Source organism: Solanum stenotomum, chromosome 5 (assembly GCF_019186545.1).
Source record: "Solanum stenotomum isolate F172 chromosome 5, ASM1918654v1, whole genome shotgun sequence".
Taxonomy (NCBI): Eukaryota; Viridiplantae; Streptophyta; class Magnoliopsida; order Solanales; family Solanaceae; genus Solanum; species Solanum stenotomum.
Window position 1 is genome coordinate 61,721,209 of NC_064286.1, and position 18,777 is coordinate 61,739,985.

General features: G+C 32.5%; 2 protein-coding genes across 4 annotated transcripts; one reads left to right on the top strand and one right to left on the bottom strand.

Annotated features, from left to right (window-relative positions):
* Window positions 1-64: 64 nt before the first annotated feature.
* On the bottom strand, window positions 65-8,449 carry LOC125864581 (pentatricopeptide repeat-containing protein At5g65560). Of its 3 annotated transcripts, XM_049544603.1 has the most exons (8): window positions 5,300-8,449; window positions 3,594-3,669; window positions 3,096-3,182; window positions 2,504-2,631; window positions 1,949-2,373; window positions 1,587-1,855; window positions 1,073-1,392; window positions 65-450 (listed from the first exon to the last, which is right to left on the bottom strand). In XM_049544603.1, the coding sequence occupies exon 1, from the start codon at window positions 8,409-8,411 to the stop codon at window positions 5,511-5,513; it is 2,901 nt and encodes a 966-aa protein (XP_049400560.1). In that variant the 5' UTR covers window positions 8,412-8,449; the 3' UTR covers window positions 65-450; window positions 1,073-1,392; window positions 1,587-1,855; window positions 1,949-2,373; window positions 2,504-2,631; window positions 3,096-3,182; window positions 3,594-3,669; window positions 5,300-5,510. The 3 variants fall into 3 exon arrangements, with proteins under 3 accessions (XP_049400560.1, XP_049400557.1, XP_049400558.1); XM_049544600.1 differs by lacking the exon at window positions 2,504-2,631; XM_049544601.1 differs by having other exon boundaries at window positions 1,949-2,631.
* Window positions 8,450-13,383: 4,934 nt separating this feature from the next.
* Window positions 13,384-16,887, top strand: LOC125864225 (aluminum-activated malate transporter 8). Its single transcript, XM_049544138.1, has 6 exons — window positions 13,384-13,634; window positions 13,829-13,969; window positions 14,452-14,724; window positions 15,275-15,393; window positions 15,524-15,667; window positions 16,360-16,887. Exons 1-6 carry the CDS (start codon window positions 13,412-13,414, stop codon window positions 16,885-16,887), a joined length of 1,428 nt encoding a protein of 475 aa, XP_049400095.1. The 5' UTR covers window positions 13,384-13,411.
* The last annotated feature ends 1,890 nt before the right edge of the window (window positions 16,888-18,777 follow it).

Sequence of the window (18,777 nt, forward strand, 5' to 3'; positions counted from 1 at the left end):
TGCAGTTTCAGTACAAGATTTCAAGGAACATGTCATATTATACTTGTAAAAGTTTATTATAACCTTGAGAAAAGTTTGATAATAGAACAATTAAACAAGACATTCAGCATAATTAGCCAGCACACATGAGTTGTCTTCTTATATTTGTAGTGTTACCAGCCTAGCATTACAAGATTAATCTAGGGCCCTTCCGACGTCTCCTGTCTAGTCTGGTTTCACCAGTCAAAACCTTATCGAGGTCAGAATATTCCATGAACATCTGTGTAGCAGCTTCTCATGAAAGCTTGTATCGTTTGAGGCTACCAGACATTATCTCTTCAAATTTTGCTACAAAGTCTTCAGGCATCGTGTAAGTCTAGCAGGTTTGGGAATACCTGGAAAAATTCATCCGACAGTGGTCCAAATTTCCCCATTTGCAAGAGCTCAGCCATGGTAGTGCAAAGCGCAGCACTGGAAGCAAAACTATGTTAAAAGCTGAACAGTAAAGAATCTAACAGAGAACAAGGAAATGGGGAAAACAATAACTAGCATCAAACAAAAGGCAGCAAAGGGTCTGCATTCAACATCGTTGATCAAGCTTAAGATCTAGCAATTGGAAGTACCATGTCGATGAAAAATCCCAAGAAAAAAAAAATTGTATTCAGTATTTGTAGAAGATGTCAAGGAGAAAAAGTTTAAGACTTTACACAAGTGAAGTAATTCATGAGATTTCACCCTTTAAATGAATAAGAACATTTGTATCCGAGTAAGATTGAAAATCTCCCGGGTAAGTATATCTGTCTCATACTCTACATCACAGAAATCAGGTAGGAATGTGCTCAATTAGTTTTCAGGTTAACATTGCAGATCATACGAATAATCTTTACCATCTTAGTCATTTATGCATTAACAGTCATTCTAAAATCATTTTGCCACAGGGAACAGAATGTTATCCCTAATGATGCTTTATAGATCATTGGACAAAAACAGAAAAAAGATGCACTAAATAATGCCCTTGCTTTATAGATCATTGGACAAAAACGGAAAAAAGATGCACTAAATAATGCCCTAAGTTCTACATAAGGATTCTTACCCATGAAGAGAATCATATGTATTGTCTCTACTTTCATGACGCTGACATCAAGATTTAGCCTCTTTGCTGTACTCTGCACCTCATGAGCATCTTCCCCATTGCCATATACCTCCAAATTAAAGCCATTAAGGTCATTCTTGTGCTTTGCTTAAGAGATCTATCAACTCCCAGTATATTCGCCCAGACCATTTTGCCTAAGAAAGATGCTCAATTAGAGAAAACTTGCTGGTCGCTTCATCTATCTGCTGCCACTTTTTCTCCTTTTTCAGAAACTTTGGACCGACACCATGAACATTGCAGACCAAAAACTTGAGTAAATCCTGGATACCCAAACAGCAATATTGACATCTCAATTAAGACAAAAATGAAATAACAGGTAGGGTGTTTTAATATTAATAAAAGAACATGGTGCTCTAAAATGCAGTTAAGGCATCTTCCAATGCTAAATGCATGTGACCACAGTTTCCTTCTTTCTTCTTCTATGGAGGAGAATTAATCCATAGACTAAACATACCTTGTCTTGGTATGCTCTCGTTACCCAATTGTTATGTGTTTCACAAAAAAAGCTTGAAGAGCCCCATTCATTTCCCTCTTGATATATTCCAAATAGTTTGTGTGGACAACGCCGACAAGATGATTTAAATTTATCACTCCAACATTTGCCTGGGTGGTACCAACTGAGATGTTCTGGCTCCTCTAAAATTTTGCAACATCGGCATCCCTTGACGGGATAAACTGAGAAGTATCTCCAGCTGGTATTATACTCCGCCTTTCTTTGGAGAACTGCAAGGGAAAAAATATTTGTTAATAATCACATCCATCTCAACATCTTCGCCTATCATATTATAATTTATTTAGCTGTTAATCAGGGTCTACCTTTCCAGGGTAAAATGAAATCCTGAAGTCAGCCTTGAAACCAATTCGCTCCTCAAGCCAATTGCATATATAAAGGTCCTGATCTTCAGGAGAACTTAATGAAAGATGGTTAGGAAAAATTAGCTCTTGGTCAGATTTACATAGCCATGGAACCAGTAACATAGAATTCTGCTTTTCTGATCTGGCTAAGTGAGCTGCTCGGAATAGAAGATTTACAGCAGTTCCTGTTATCGAAGGAAGGCTAGCCGTTGTGACTACATGCCTTCTATCATCTGATAGATTCTGCTTGGTAGAATCTCCTCAAAATCCACCTTCATAACAATGACCATGGTTCTTATATCCAGATCATCATTCATAATTTCACCTTCAACCATGAGGACCCTCCTCCGGGTAAGTGGCGTAGTAAAAGTTTGCTTCGACCCTTGCTGCACAGACATCACAATCTTTTCTGATAAATAAATTTAAGAGCCAGAGAAGATAACTTATAGTGTCCATCGACACATCAAGCTTGATTGTTAAATTATGACATCCAACTAACATCTGTCTATTACTCACAGTATATCATGTAAATGCTTCATGCTGGACATGTCAAGGATAAATGACGGAGAAACTATCCCATTTTACTGGTTGAAAGCCTGTAAGTAACAGTCCTACTGCAGAATTCACACAAGATGAAAATGTTCCTGGATATATGTGCAACAATTTACAATAAATATAAAATGAGAATATCTTTTAGAAATTTCACACCTTGATGCAAAGGTAAGCTAACCATCCTACTTAATGTGCAAGAGTAGGCTATCTGTCCTATTATATATGTCCAAAAAGAATAAGTGAATATCTAGAGCAAAGTTAAAGCACTGATAAAATATCAAAACAGGAGCATAGGTAATATCACCATAGTTACTTATGCTAGTGAAGATTATCTTACCTTCAACAATTAAATAGACTAAGCATCAAAAAGAAAAGAAAATAAAGAGCACTCACGTAGACTAAATGCACAGGTCAAGCATTGCAAACAGAACAAATATTTTTTTTGAGAATGAGAAAATATTTAGCATTCCATGAGGAGGTAATGCAAACAGAATATAAGCAACTAAGATAATCAAAAATCAACACGTATATTTGTAAATCACAAATGAACTATTACCTTTTCTTATTCCAAATTGATCCAGAAATGGGCGCGACTGCCTAACTAATATGCCAACAATTCTGGCACATCAAGTGCTGGCACTCCCTGCATAGATGAAGAACATGTGAGGATGGATAAGGAGAAGAAAATATCTCTAGTCTAATTGCTTCTTTTATTTTTGGAATATAAAAAAAACACTAAGGGAAAGGAGGGAAATTATAAAGGGAAATGAAGAGAAAAATAAGAAAGAGTGAAAAGAAAATGATTTTCTTCTCTCACTTATCCAGAGTAATGTTATCTCCTCCCTGTGGTCTCTTCTAAAACTTCCCACCACCGCATAGATTACGACCAAACTAGGCAAGAGACATGTTTTGATTTTCTCTACTTGTCTCTTCCATTCCCTTGCTTTCTTAACTTTTGAAGCAGAGTATTAACCGCACGCCACAGTCCAAACCAAATACATCGAAAACAATGTAGAATATAACATCATCAAATGATAAAAGATAAGACACCAACCCCTTTTGTCTCTACTGGTTCGTTGCAAATTGATTTATGGAGAAAGGCAATATATTAATCACATGGATCAACATACCTATAAATAAATCACATGGATCAACACCAAGAAATACAAATGTGAGAAAAGACAACACATAATGGTGAAGGAATCGCGATAGAAGGAAAGAACTAAAAGATTTAAAACAGAAAAAGCCACTGTCTGTGCCTGATGAGTCAAACAAACCCAAGCCTCCCCTCCCGTCATGACCAAAAACTACTCATGTATACCATTTAACACATGTTGAATATCAAAAAAAACCATCAAAAAATTGACTTAATCCCATAACCAAAATAGAAATTCCAGAAATCATCAGCATCAAGAAAATATCTAGCAATATGTACCACCTAAAGAGACAGAGTAGTGCTTATCCTGAAAAGGAAATAGAATTGCACATACTGAATCATAGTACACAGTGTTTCTCATAAAACAAGGGAAGGGTAGAGGCAGGGGTAAGGTTTCAGTGTAAAACCATCTTGCTTAACAATGTGAATTCTAGCAGAGTCTTAAAAACACAGCATCTTGCTTAAGAGTACTTTTGTTAAAACTTTAAAGAATAGAAGAACGGAACTTGACTCCATCTCTGATGAATAAGATGTTTTTCTAGTTACAATTTGCTTAAATTATTTTTGTTTTAGAGAGGAGAAAACTAGCTTATTATTGAAAAACCTCTTTGACTGTCACAGAGTAGCAGCTCACGGCTGCTAGCCTAAACAGATGATTCATCAAAACCAAACACCTACCATATTTCTTCAAACTACTTATAAAGAGAGTATTTCAAAAATCAAGTGTATTAATAGTTTAAACATTTAAGTTATAATTGAGAGTTCTGAAAATCATGTCAAAGGAATCCCTCAAACAAAGGTTCGGGGTTAAAGAAATGGCTCATGTAGCACCTCGCCCATTTGAAAGGTTTAAATGAACCCATACCTCCCGGGAAGAGCCTATGAGTGTCTATGCTAAGAATAATGTTTTATGAGGTATAATAATAGCACAATGGTTGTATTTTAAGTTTTGAAGTCAAGAAAAGTAGCGAAACAAAGGTCGGCAAAAGTTATTGTAAGTTTCTCTAATAAAATTTTCTGAACTTTGGGTCAAATGTCTTTGATGTTTTCTCCCAATATATAAAGATTTAAAAGGCCCATGACCTATCAAATCGAAGGTCTACAAGTCTAGTTTGCAATGCAGAAAACCTAACATCAAACCAACATCGGAGTAACAAGTTATGAGTGTTTTACTGCAGACTGTCTGGGCAGAATCCGGGTTGCAAACCGGGTCAGGTCAGAAATATGGTATGTCGGCAATACGACGTTTTAACCCATAAAAACATTTCTTTTCAGTTCCTAACCAGAAAGAAAGCTTAAGAGAGGGTTCTAATGGAGTTCTTGGGTGATAAAGGTACGTTTTTAGCAATTTCTGCCATTAAAGGTTGCCCCCATGCCTAGAAACGTGATCTCTACAGCAATAAAATGACATAATTATACATAGTTCACAGCATTTTGAAATAGAATCAATACAACATGTTTTAGATCCACAAACGAGACATAATTTTTTTTACAATTTTATCCACCTTCCACTTTAATAAAAAGTATAAAGAACACACTAAAGATGAAAATAGACGGAGGAGTGGAAGAACAACTTAAGAAAGCAACGGAAACTTGCCTGTTACCTGTCAGACGTAGCTGCATATACCATATGGGGACTCCAAACTGATCTCATGGAAGGCAAATTCCCCTTAAAAAGAACAGCCCATAAGAATGGAAATGAGAAATCATTATTCGGGCTACAGGGTACTAAGGTGCAAGTGAAGATTTAGTTGTGGACATGCTTGACTGAACAAACATATGGAATAGAATCACAAATAGCTGGAACTTCATACTTCATTTGTTGTCTGTTCTATCAAGTCCCTCTAGCAAAAATGTATATGTCTGGGAACTAAGTCGAGAACCATTTTTCTCCATAATATCCAACAACTCAGAACATCTATCTACAAGTCCCCTCTTAAGTAAGCCATCAATTAGAAGTTTCCAAGCTACTTCATCATTATTGTACCCACAATCAAGAAGTCGAAAGAAGGCTGCCTTAGCTTTATCATTATTTCCATCATCATACAACCCACATATAAGGAGCTTGTATGACTCTAAGCGTGGTAAAAAACCTTGTGTAAGCATAGTGTCAAGAAATCTTGTTGCATCCTCATACATTCTCAACTTGCAACAACAATTTACCATTGAGGTGTACATATCTTCAGAAGAAGACATTCCGCAACTCTGCATATGATCAAGTAACCTCGAAGCCTCCTCAAGACGTCCTTCTCTACAGAGACCAATAACAAGCGAACTAAAAACGTTTGTATTAGGAGGACATCCGTGTTCCTCCATTTTATCAAAGAGTTTAAGCAAAGTTTCATATTTCACTACTTTCCACACATCAGCAATATTAATGGAACTGGCCTCTATTTTGAGATCAAGTCCTCCTTGGGACAAATGTTTAATCAAAACAGAATAGGTGTAATGAGAAGGTTCATATCCAGAATCAAACATACATTTTAGCATATCAAAGGCTCGATTTAATAATCCTGCACGACCATAACCATCAATCATTACTGTATAGGTCATCAAATCTGGCCTAATTCCTGCCTCTGCCATCTTAGCCATCACATCTTCCGCTTCTTTCAATTTCCCTTCATTGTGATATGCAACTAGAAATGAAGTGTAAATGCAGACATCCGGCTTGTGTCCCCTAGATATCATTAAACTAAAAACTTTGTCAGCATGGTCAAAGGCACATTCTTTTAGTAGTTGCTCAATCAAGATACTGTAGGATTCAATTGTGGGTTCTACACCACTTTCTGGCATGCTTTCAAGTAATTGTGCTGCTTCTAGCTGCTTACCCTGTTCACACAACCCGTTAATCAGCACATTATAAGTACATGTGTTTGGGGAGCAACCTTCCTCGATCATCTTCTTAAACAATGTGAAGGCAAAATCAAATTTTTCAGTTTTGCAATGTCCATCAATTAGAGCAGTGTACATTGCAACATTAACCTTTATACCCTTCTCTTTCAGAGAACTAAAAATGGTGTTAGCTTCTTCAACTCTACCTCTTTCACATAAGCCATCAACTAGAGTACCATAAGTCCACTCATCAGGAGCTAAACCATTCTCCTCCATCAATCTAAGCAACCTAAATGCACTATCTATTTCACCCTCTTTACACTGTCCATGAACTAACAAGTTAAAAGTGACATTACTAGGAGACAGTTTGCGCTCAAGCATCTTATCAAGTAGTGACATTGCCTTATGCACCTTTTTCGCCCTACAAAAGCCAGAAATCAATTCATTGTATGTACGTACATTTGGGATACAACTATTCGATTCCATTGTGTCTAAAATACTTAATGCAACATCAACCAAACCTTTCTTACAGTATCCATCAATCAAAGCATTGTATGTCACCACACTCGGAACTATCCCCTTTTCCGACATAACATTTAGTAACTCTCTTGCTTTGTCAAGCTTAGAGTCTTTACACAAACCATCGATGAGAACAGTGTAAGTATGAACATTGGGCTCACAACCTTTCTCCCTCATCTCATCAAACAAACTCAATGCTTCTACCCTTCTATCCAATCGACACAATGCATCAATGAGAATCGTATATGTCCGGACATTAGGAGAACAACCATCATCTCCCATTTCCAAAAACAGCTTCATCGCTTCATCAATCCTCCTCGTTTCACACAAGCCATGAATCAAATTATTGTACGATACCACATTTCTTCGACAACCCTTATTCTGCATTTCCCTAAAAACCTTAAAAGCACTATTTACATCTTTTCTCCTACAATGCCCCAATATAAATGACGTGTACGTATGTGTATCCGGCCTCAAACCAGCTTGCAAAATCTTACTAAAATAAACCTCAGCCTCAACTACATTACCCAATTTACAATAACCATTAATCATAGTATTAAAAGTATAAACATCAGGCTTAATCATATCATTCAACATCTCATTATACACACATTTCATATCATCAACCATAACAAACCGCGATAACGCCATCAACAATGTATTATAACCCCACCCATTAAGCTTAAACCTAAACCCATCATCACATTTATTCATCTCCCGCACAAAACCCATCACAAAAACGACATCCTCAGTTGTTCCACATGATTTAATCATAGAAAGTCTCGTTCTTTCCGCGACCTGAAAAAGCTTATTGGAAATCAAAATACGCAAAAGGGGTGCATAAGATTGAACACTGGGTTTGAATGAGGGTATCCGGGAGAGGTAATCAAAGAAGGAAAACGCGATATGGGGGTTAAGATTTGGGTTTTGTGAGAGGAAAGAAGAGAGACGAGAAGGGGAAAGTGAAGGAATTAGATTCTTGAGAGATGGGTGTTTTTGCCAATTTGGGTGTGAAAGGAGATTGAGGAGCTGAGAAGAAAGTGGGTCAATGGAAATGGGTTCTGATTCTTCTGGTGACAAAATGGATGAAGGAGAAGAAGAAGGAGAAGAAGCTACAGAAAATGGGAAAGATTTGATTAAGGAGAAGAAAAGAGAAATCGACTGACCTGAACGGAATGGAAATGGAGTAGGCAACGCCGTCCATTGTATCATTGTCTTTGGAAAATCGATTCCAAGAAGGAAGAAGAAGAGAGAAGAGATCAAGTTTGGGTATTCATGGAGGTAAACAGAGCGGCGATTTTGCTGTGGCAATACTTTTTTCTTGCTGAGTGACAGAGGCGGACTTCGGTGATGGTACGCTGACATTAGAGGGGGTGAAGTTGCAAAATGAAGAAAAATAAACACAAAAATAACCATTTTTAGGACCCTATTTAGGGTTTGGCCAAAAATTCTAAATTGTAACCACATTTAGAAGGTCGTTTGGTTGATGGGATGTGATATATTATTGTATCCCTCCTATCGAACTTATGTCGTTAGAGGTATAAGTTCATTTTCAGAATGTTTTGTCTTAAGAAGTTCATAATCCATGGGTCATAAGTTATATTTTACATAGTTTTTACCAAACTTATGTTCGATAGAGACATAAATTCAGTTTCAAACCGTACAATGCCTTAAGAGAGAGAAATTATTCCAACAAAAGATAAAAGTTTTATAAATGTACATATTATGAATTAGATATTGCACAACTTATGTTATGTGAGACTAGATCAAAATTAAAAGTATTTAGTATACGATTTAAAGGACAAAAATTAAAAAGCATCTCAAGTAGGTTAATCATGCAAAAACTTGCACCATGATTATGCCCTTCGTCAAGCCCACAATCTTCTCTTGATCTGAACTTTAACGTGGACATTAGGGCCCAACAGAAAAATTGGGCTTTAAAATGAAACGGCCCTTAACTATAAATGCCACTCTACTAAAAGTTCTAGCAATTTTGGGAAACTTACACAAATTTCACTAATTTAGGAGCTAATTATTTAGATATTCTTTAATGCAATATTAAGAATCTTACCAGATTTTGGTGAGTTCAGATACGTCCAAATGCATGTATCTCGGGATACATGGTGGGTCAAACTTAGGTGTAATTTGTTTTAGATACATTGTATTCAAGTGGATTCGCATGTATCTAGGATACATAGACAACAAATTTTGGTCGCCTCTGTCACACCTCGCTCGCCACTCTTCTATGTCTCTGGTATCCCATATACATGTGAATCACATCAGATGCATACGTATACTATATATGGTATCTGGTGTGATTTGCATGTATCTGGATACATGACTATCTCTCTCCCCATCTCTCTCATCTCTCTCCCTATATTAGTGTATCTGATAGTAAAAATACATGTATCTAGGTGATAGAAAATTCTTAATTAGTGATAAGATACGTAATTATTTGAAAGTATATATAAAATTAATATTTATAATATAGATGTATGTCTAATAATGTAATGTTCCTTATAAATTTCTCATAATAACTATCCTGTTTTTTTAGCATGTAATATACTTGTATTATTGTTTTTCAAGAAATACATTCTCTCCTCTCAAATTAACAAATCCCTTTAGCTCCAAAGAGGTGATTATTGTTCAATGGCACAAGGCAAAATATTGTCTGTCTTAAGTTTTATAATTACACAAACTAATACTGTATAAATGAAAAACATATTGGTGATACACAAAAAAACAAACATAAATTTGCGTTATGAATAGATAAGGTAGCTGACAAACCTTTAACAAAAAGAATTAAAAATATGAAATAATAATAATATATGAAAACATGTTGTGATTTGCTGTTTAATCGTTGTAGCTACTTATAATTAATATCCAGAGATACATTTTAATTATGGATAATTAACCATATAGTATCACAATAAAGTGTCACATTTTATGAACCTTTTCGATATAATTTGTGCATTTTAATTGAAAGTACATCCAAAAGGGCAAAAGAAACAAAAATAATTATGATGATGATAACACCATAAGCTCCTCGTGGATATTCCAATATCCAAATGATAATGATTTCTGCATATTTTCTCTTTTTAATTAGGTGTATACCACACAAGATTAGATATTATAAATTATTATAAAATTAATCAGATCTTGTATTCACTATTGAATGCTGACTAAAGCTTGTAAAGTACATAACATACATAGTATTGGGACAAATGTGATATATACTTTTAACAAATTGATCTATGAATAGCCTCCAAGGTTTAATTTAGTTGTCAATGAAGTGAGTTATCTGATACCTATTATCGATATGAGATGATAAATATTTCATAAAATTAGTTAAGATGCGTGTAAGCTGTCTAAACACACCATATACAATTATAAAGAAATGAATATATGAAAAATTATAATAGAAGATGGAATTGTCGGAGATAATATATGGTAGTATGCATGTGATTTGTAATTTTATTTGCATATTGTTAAAATAAAAATAAAAAACTACTTGTATTAGATTTCAGTTTTGTCCTATTATTAATATAGATAGATTGGACAAAAATTAAAATAAAAGAATAAAATAGAGATCTTTATAATAAAAGTAGGTGAGTCATTATCTAGTTCTTCTTTGTCATTTATACTTCTTTTTAAAAAAATTATATATTTTAAGTGGTCATCCTCAAAGTCACTAATTGCCAATGTTACGATGCTAACTAAGCTTTGATGCACTCATTTTCCAAGAATAACCCTACTTCTAAAAATAACTAATTATTTATTTTTCTAGATAAGTTAAGTATGAAACACTATAATAAAAATAGTTTTTTAGTGTTAATAAATATGCACATTAACAAAGAGTGTTAAAAAGTTTTTATTGACATTAGTTAATTGTCATTGGATCCAATATCGTTGTAGGCTTTAGCGGTATTTACAAAGAGTACTAAAATGTAATTGACACTAGCTAGTAATTGCCTGTAAAATATATATTTAACGGCAATTAAGTTATTTTTGTTAATTAATTACTCCTAAAAATCATTTTTGATACGGTAACAACATAACATATTTGTACATAATGCCACAAAATACTTTGATCAAATTAAACCTAAGATTCGGAAGTCATCTAGTCTTGATTAAAGTCCAATTAAGAATTAAAATCAAACAAAAACAATGATAATATGTATTGATAACTACCCACTACTATTCATCAAAAGCATAAGAATGAATTTTATAAGGTATTTTATAAGTTTATATGGTACTAAATGAATGCTTTTGGACTAGATAATCTAGCTCAAAAAAAATAAATCTATGAGGTCTGTTGGATCAAAACAGACGACAATACATGCTATAAATTTGAAATATGAAAATTTATTATATAGATATAACTACTTAATTATAAAAGTCAATTTTATCGTAATTAATTGTTAGTTTCTTTCAATCAACTAAGCTAGCATTTTATTTCATCTCCAAAAAATGAACAAAAGTGAGTTGCAAAAACATATATATCAAGTATTACATATGTACGTTCAAAATTTGTTGACTTAATTATTTGATTAGTTAGAAAAATTCAAGAAAGCTAAGCCAAATTAGTAAAGTACAGTAAGAATGAAATAATTTTAATATTGTATAATTAGTTTTAAAAGAAGTGTTGGTTATGTATAGGTGTACAAGTAATTTATCTATGAAAAACAGAATTAAAAAAACCTTTAAATATATATACCTATGATAATGTTATGTATTCTATATGAAGATGTATATATGTTCATTCGATGTCTATGTACATAATATTCTATAACAAGAAGCAAGCACTTTTCTATTTCATTTTATTCGACCTCTGTATCATAAATAAATATTTCATTTTACTTATTCATTTTAACTAATTAAATGAATTTTTTTAGAATTATACTATCATTAGTATTAAATGACTACATAAAGTAATAACAGTTTAATTTAGAGTTTCAAGACATCATTAATAATGTTAGTTTAGGAAAAATACATCAAAGAAAAGAAGTATTGAAAACACCTCTAAACTCGGCGCAAATTATTAATTTTATCTGCGAACTATTGATAACCTTAAAAACATTCTTTAATTACTTAAATAATTAAATTTAACACCCCCGATCTTGCAATATGAGTGAAATACACCCATAAATTCTGGTCAAGTTTAGGGGTATTTTCAACACTTCTCTCAGTTTTTTATTAAGAGTCTCATACTCCTACAAGAGTTTGAGACCACTTGTTATGTCATGTGGCAGATCGGGGTGTATCCAAATTTAGTTAGTGAAGTATAGGAGTGTTTTTAAGACTATCAATCGTTGGGGACGAAACTAATAATACGCGTCAAGTTTAAGAGTGTTTTCAATACTTCTCTCATAGATCAAATAATATGAAACTAAGGAAATATTAGAAACAAAAACAAAAGTAGGAACTTGTAGGAAATCAGTGAAAAGTTTTCACACTTTTTATTTTTACAGCTTTCCATCTAGTAAAAAAAAGGGAAAATTACATAGAATAGCAAACATTTAGCTTATATTAGGTACTATACCTATAGTTTAAGAAAATTGTAATTCGCAGTTACAATTTTTCCAATTCTTGTTATTCGTCTTATTTGTATGATTCACTTGATTTGTACAAATCTAGAATTTGTATAATTTGGTTCATGATTGTATAAATCCATAATTTTGTATATGCTTACCCTAGCTATTAGTATACGATTATAAAAAAATCATAATAAATTACTCTATTTGTATATTGGCAAGAGAAATATACAAATGGAGTTCTGAAAAAATCTTAAATGAATAAATATAGAATTTGTATATATTACCTTATTTGTATATTCACAAACGAAATATACAAACGGACAGAAATATACAAATTACAACCTTCTTAGCAAATAAAACTATAGTTATGGAGTGCAATTATCGAAACTATAGTTATAGAGCCTTATTATGTTTGTTATTTCTAAAATTTACCTTAGAACATTAAAAGGCATTGAGCATTACCATAGCAACACATTAATACGTCAGAAAAAGCAAAGAATGTCGCCATTATTTTTCAAAATTTCTGAAGAAAAAACAGTTTTTAAGTTCATTTCAATTAAATATAGTTCAGATCCAAGTAAAATCCCAGTCAGCCAAAAAAAAAAAAAAGAGTATAATTATATTTTTATAAATTGTCCTCATGAAAGATCTAAGAAGAGACACATAATCATGTGTAAATGAATAAAAAAAAACCTCACTCAACTTTTATAGCCAACTATAAATAATTACACTTAGCTTTGTTGAAATATAGTGCACTCTAGCTCAATAATTTCTTCTCCATAACAACACTTAGTCATAATTTTCCAAATTAATCATCCATCATTTTCAATGGATTTTCCAAAAAAAATGAAGGAAAAAATTGTGGAAATTGTGAAGAAAACAATGAAAATTGGAAAAGATGATCCAAGAAAAATTTGGCATGCATTTAAAGTGGGATTGTCACTCACTTTAATTTCATTGTTTTACTATTATAGGCCTCTTTATGATGGCTTTGGACAATCAGCTATATGGGCTGTTTTAACTGTGGTGGTTGTTTTTGAATTCACAGCAGGCAAGTTCTAACTTTTATCCCTTTTTTTTTTTGTGATAATTGTGATGTCTGAGTCAGTTTGTCTGCACTTAAATTAATTTTACGAGATACCTGTACTTTTATCTAGTAAAACTTGAAGAAATGAATAATTGTGGTGTTGGAGTCAACTTTTCGATTCTAGAAATGTTAATTATTTATTCATTTTGGTTTTTCAGGTGCAACTTTGAGCAAGTGTTTAAATAGAGGTTTTGCCACGTTAACAGCTGGGGCATTAGGTGTTGGAGCAAAATATTTTGCTGACTTATTTGGGAAAGAAGGGGAACCCATTGTTTTGGGTATTTTGGTCTTTACACTAGGTATATTATGCAAGTCAAAGCATATTATATAATCCATAATTAGCTTCATGAAATAATAATGATGAGAAAATTAAAAGTAACTTCAATCTCATTTCACCGAAAAAAACAAAAAAATATGGATGGTTCACAAAACAATTAATAATCATGATATATATAAATGACATAAAAACTTTTCTATACATATTATCTATTGTAATATTAATTTTTATGCAAAAACTTATGTTTCACGTTGAAAATATTGAATTTAAATGAGTTTGGCCTCAATACTTCATCCACCTCTTACATTGGAGAGTAATAACAAAAAAAAATAAAAAAAATTAAAGTGTGTAGCTATCTAATTTAAAACTTATGTATACACACTCAATTTTAATCGTAATCTGAATGATCGATGTTCAACTCAAAGTTTAACGGCCAACATTACTAAATTCTAATTTTCAACTTTTTTTTTCGTTTACTTAATTATATTTTCAACGTATATACAGGTGCACTAGGTACATTTACGAGATTTTTCCCACACATGAAGAGGAGATATGACTATGGAATTTTGATATTTGTGTTAACCTTCAGTATGGTAACTGTGTCTGGTTATCGTGTGGACAAAATATTAGAATTGGCTCATCAACGTTTGTCTACTATTCTTATTGGAGCTGCTACATGCATGATTGTCTCTTTGATTGTTTGTCCTGTTTGGGCTGGAGAAGATCTTCATAAACTTATTTATACTCATCTTGAAAAACTTGCAAACTTCTTAGAAGGTAAGTGAATCTTCTACTTCATTCTTTTTTGTTCGTTCAAGGACATTTGATAAAATTGAAACGATACAGAGAGTAGCAGATGATCTAGAGTTTGAAATGATATAGAAAAATAAAAGTAGCGATTTCACATATATTAGAATGAAGTAGCTAGGTAGATTACATGCTACAATGTATGATGGTACAAACAAATTCTTTGTTACTATTCCATTTCGACTCACGTAATTTAAGAACTTGTGATTTTATATTTGGTGGCCAGTCATGATATTTTTATAGTTATATAAATATGTCATTAATATAATGTAAAATAAAAAAAAATAAATTAATTTACTATTTATGAATATAGAAATAAAATCATTAGTTGTCAACGATTCATATATAATCAACCGTATAGGAAGAAGACAGTTCCACTCATTAAAGTGTGAGACGCAACACTTTTGCATGTCATTTCTTTTTAATAGACTAGAAATTCTGACACATAAAATTTATTTTACGAACCATGAGTGGCAAAACAATTAATAAATATATACACATTTTTATTTTATTTTTGCAGGTTTTGGAAGTGAATATTTCATCATTTCAGAGAATGATGAAATTGTAAAGGCCTCTAATGAAGGATTCCTTGGAGCCTATAAAACAGTCCTTAATTCTAAAGCCACTGAGGAAGCTTTGGTGAGTAAAAAAAATTAAAAAATCAAATAACATCTTCTTATGTTATAATTTTTATAATCGAGAAATCTTCGAAGGTCTTTCTGGCCTGTAAAATACGTCTAATCCACACATCACGTGTTATACTGTTTAGGCAAATTTTGCATGGTGGGAGCCTGGTCATGGATCTTTCAGGCTACGTCATCCATGGAAGCAATATTTGAAAATTGGTGTGCTTGCTAGAGAATGTGCATGCCATCTTCAAGCACTTAGTGGTTACTTTAATTCCAAGCCTCAGGTATATTATTTAATATTATTTTTATTTAATCATATAAAAAATTAATTACTATTTTAATTTCACTAAATTAAAAAAAATATATCAAAAAGTCTTACACAATTGTGATTTGTGAAGTGTAAGACTTTATAAAGTGATTTAATTCCTTCCCCGAAATAGAGTTAGTGAAGAATATTCTGACAAAAAAAGGAATTATTGAAAGAATATTCTCAATTCTCTTAATTACAAAAATATTTTTTGTGTCACAATTCATGTGTCACACTTTTAAAACTCGTTTAGTGATGAAAATTATTCACTTTGTTCCGAAACAATTTTACTTTATCTGAAAAGGTGTGTTTGATCATGACTAAAAAATGTATTTAAAATTTGGTGGAATATACATGTTTTCCAACGCGTTTCACTTTTAAAATTGTACTATCTAAGTAGTGTATTCAGACATGAACATTATTCCAAATATTTGTAGTATAACCAAACTCAATTATAATACCATAAATTATGAAACGAGGTATATATATTTGAAATCTATAGTTAAACGCCTGTTTAATTTTAATCCATCTCATACCAATATGTGAGTTTAATACTAGTATAAGTTTTATCATAATAATTTAACCTCTTGTTATAGTTTATTTATTGATTTGATTGTGTAATTTTTTTTTTAATATTAATATTAATTATTAAACTTTAATTTATTTTAGGTACCAAATGAGTTCCAAAAAAAAATAGAAGAAGCATGCACAAAAATGTGCATAGAATCAAGTAAAGTCCTAAAGGAATTAGCATTTTCCATCAAAACCATGACACAACCGTCGTCCTCCGCCGCAGAAATCCATCTCCGCCACTCGAAAGCCGCCGTCGACGACTTCAAATCGATCCTCGCCGCCACCGAAACACTATTACTCTCCAACAAATTGGATCTATTGGAAATTTTCCCGGCGATTACGGTGGCGTCCGTACTCATTGACGTCATCAATTGCATCGATAAAATCTCCGAATCCGTTGAAGATCTGTCGGTTCAAGCACATTTTAAAAAGGCGAAGAACAAGGAATTTTCTTCATCGTCGCCGGAGAAACCGCCGCCGCAGCACCAGTTGCTCCACCGCGGAATTGTTAAACCGGTTGTCGATGTTGACAGTGGTGGTGATTTTGTTGCGATTGAGATTTGTGGTGGTGGAGCAGCGGTGGCGGGAAAGGCGGAGGTGAATCCGGTGGTGGTGAAAAAATGAGAGTAGTATTGGGAGGGAAAGTTTAAATGAACTTTTTTGAGTAGTTAAAACTCTCCCTTTCTAAGTAAGTTGTTTTTTCCGTTAGTTATATACTGTGTTGTTTGAGTTCTTTAAAAATGACGCGAAATGAATGTTGAATATTTCAAAAATATTGTATTTTTGGAAATTTCATCATGAGTGCGATATCATTTTTAAAAAACCAAGCAACATAGGTTGTATATATGAATATGTAGCTTCATGATAGGAGCAACTTTTTGTTATTTTTCTTTTTAATTAAGTATTTTGGTCTACATCTATTTCTTTTTGCAACTAGCTTACAATCTACTTAAGTTATATTCGGAAAATCAAGACAATAATCTGCTACTTTGTAACTTTAGCCTGAAATATATGAATAGCTTATACAATTAATTCTTGAAAAACTATAAGTATTCATAAAAGGGAAAATCGTATGAAATAACAAATTATTAATTCAAATTAAATGATATAGTCATAGTTTATTTTAAGGCTAATTGGTCTGGCGGACCCTTGNAATAACAAATTATTAATTCAAATTAAATGATATAATCATAGTTTATTTTAATTGTAATTCGCAGCAAACATCCCATTTTTTTGCCATCTGACTCGGTATACATGCAATTAGCCATTTTCGATATGCAATTACCCATTCGGTATACAAATATATAAAAGGTATAAAATGTTTTGTGTTTGTATAAAGCGAGAGAAAAGTGTATATACAAATACAAATACATATATTTTCGTCTTATACACTTATAATTATACAAATTTTATTATACAAATTACAATGCATAAATTAATTTATACAAAATTAAACAATTTGTATAAAATTGGATGTATCTAGCGAATTATACAAATCAAAAGCTTCATAGCAAACATAAAATTTGTTATGGAGCGCAATTATGCAAACTATAATTATAACATACAAATATGATTTTTATGTTTGCTATATGTGAAAGTTGTTCTTCATACAAGGTTAAATATTATTGCTAAGTAATAGTACAAAATAAATCCTCCGTTCGGCTAGAAACGCGTAGTTAGCTACTTAACTTATACGAAAGAGAAAAACAATAACCGTAGGATGTTGTATAGTAGATGGGCTACTCTTTCCTTAACTAAAGCTTTCGAATTTGAGCCCTAGCTATATGAAAAAAATCCTTTATAGGGAGTGCTTCCCTCGAGGCCTTACGCGGCTCAAATTCAAAATAATCAAGTATTAATACAAATATCAAACACCAAAAGAGTGAGAAACAAAACAGAAAGAAGAAGAAAACAACAATAAAAATATAATATCCGACTTTAAAATTCAAAGGTAAAAATACTAAGTCGGAGTAATAATGCCATTTTTCTTCATTTTTGTCATGGCCAAACCTATTTACTAGCTTTTAAAAAAGAGAGAGATAAAAAAAATTAAAAAGGAAAAAAAAAAAGAGAAGGTTCGTGCATGTGAAGTGGAGTTGGAAGTGCAAATGCGTCAATAAGGAGTTGTGAGAGTTGCATGAGTTAGAAGAAGTAGAGGTAGATCAAATTAAGACGAATCGAGGGAGACAATTAGATAGTATATGGATACTACTTCATGTTACTGAGGATAAAATTCTAGATAAGAAGGTGTGAAGGTCGAAGATTATGATAGAAAGTTAGTAGTTAGGTATTCGAATGTTATCACCCTTTGTTGCTTCAATGTGTTTTACTATATTTGTTGATTCATTTGCTTTGTATCTTGATATTTTGTTGTCATAATTTTTAGAAATCTTACTTCGAAATCTTCTCTTTTGAGTCGAGAAATTATCAAAAATAATCCATCTTTACTCCCACAAAGATAAATAGTAAAATTTTGCGCATATCTTACCCTTCCATATATACAACCAGTATATT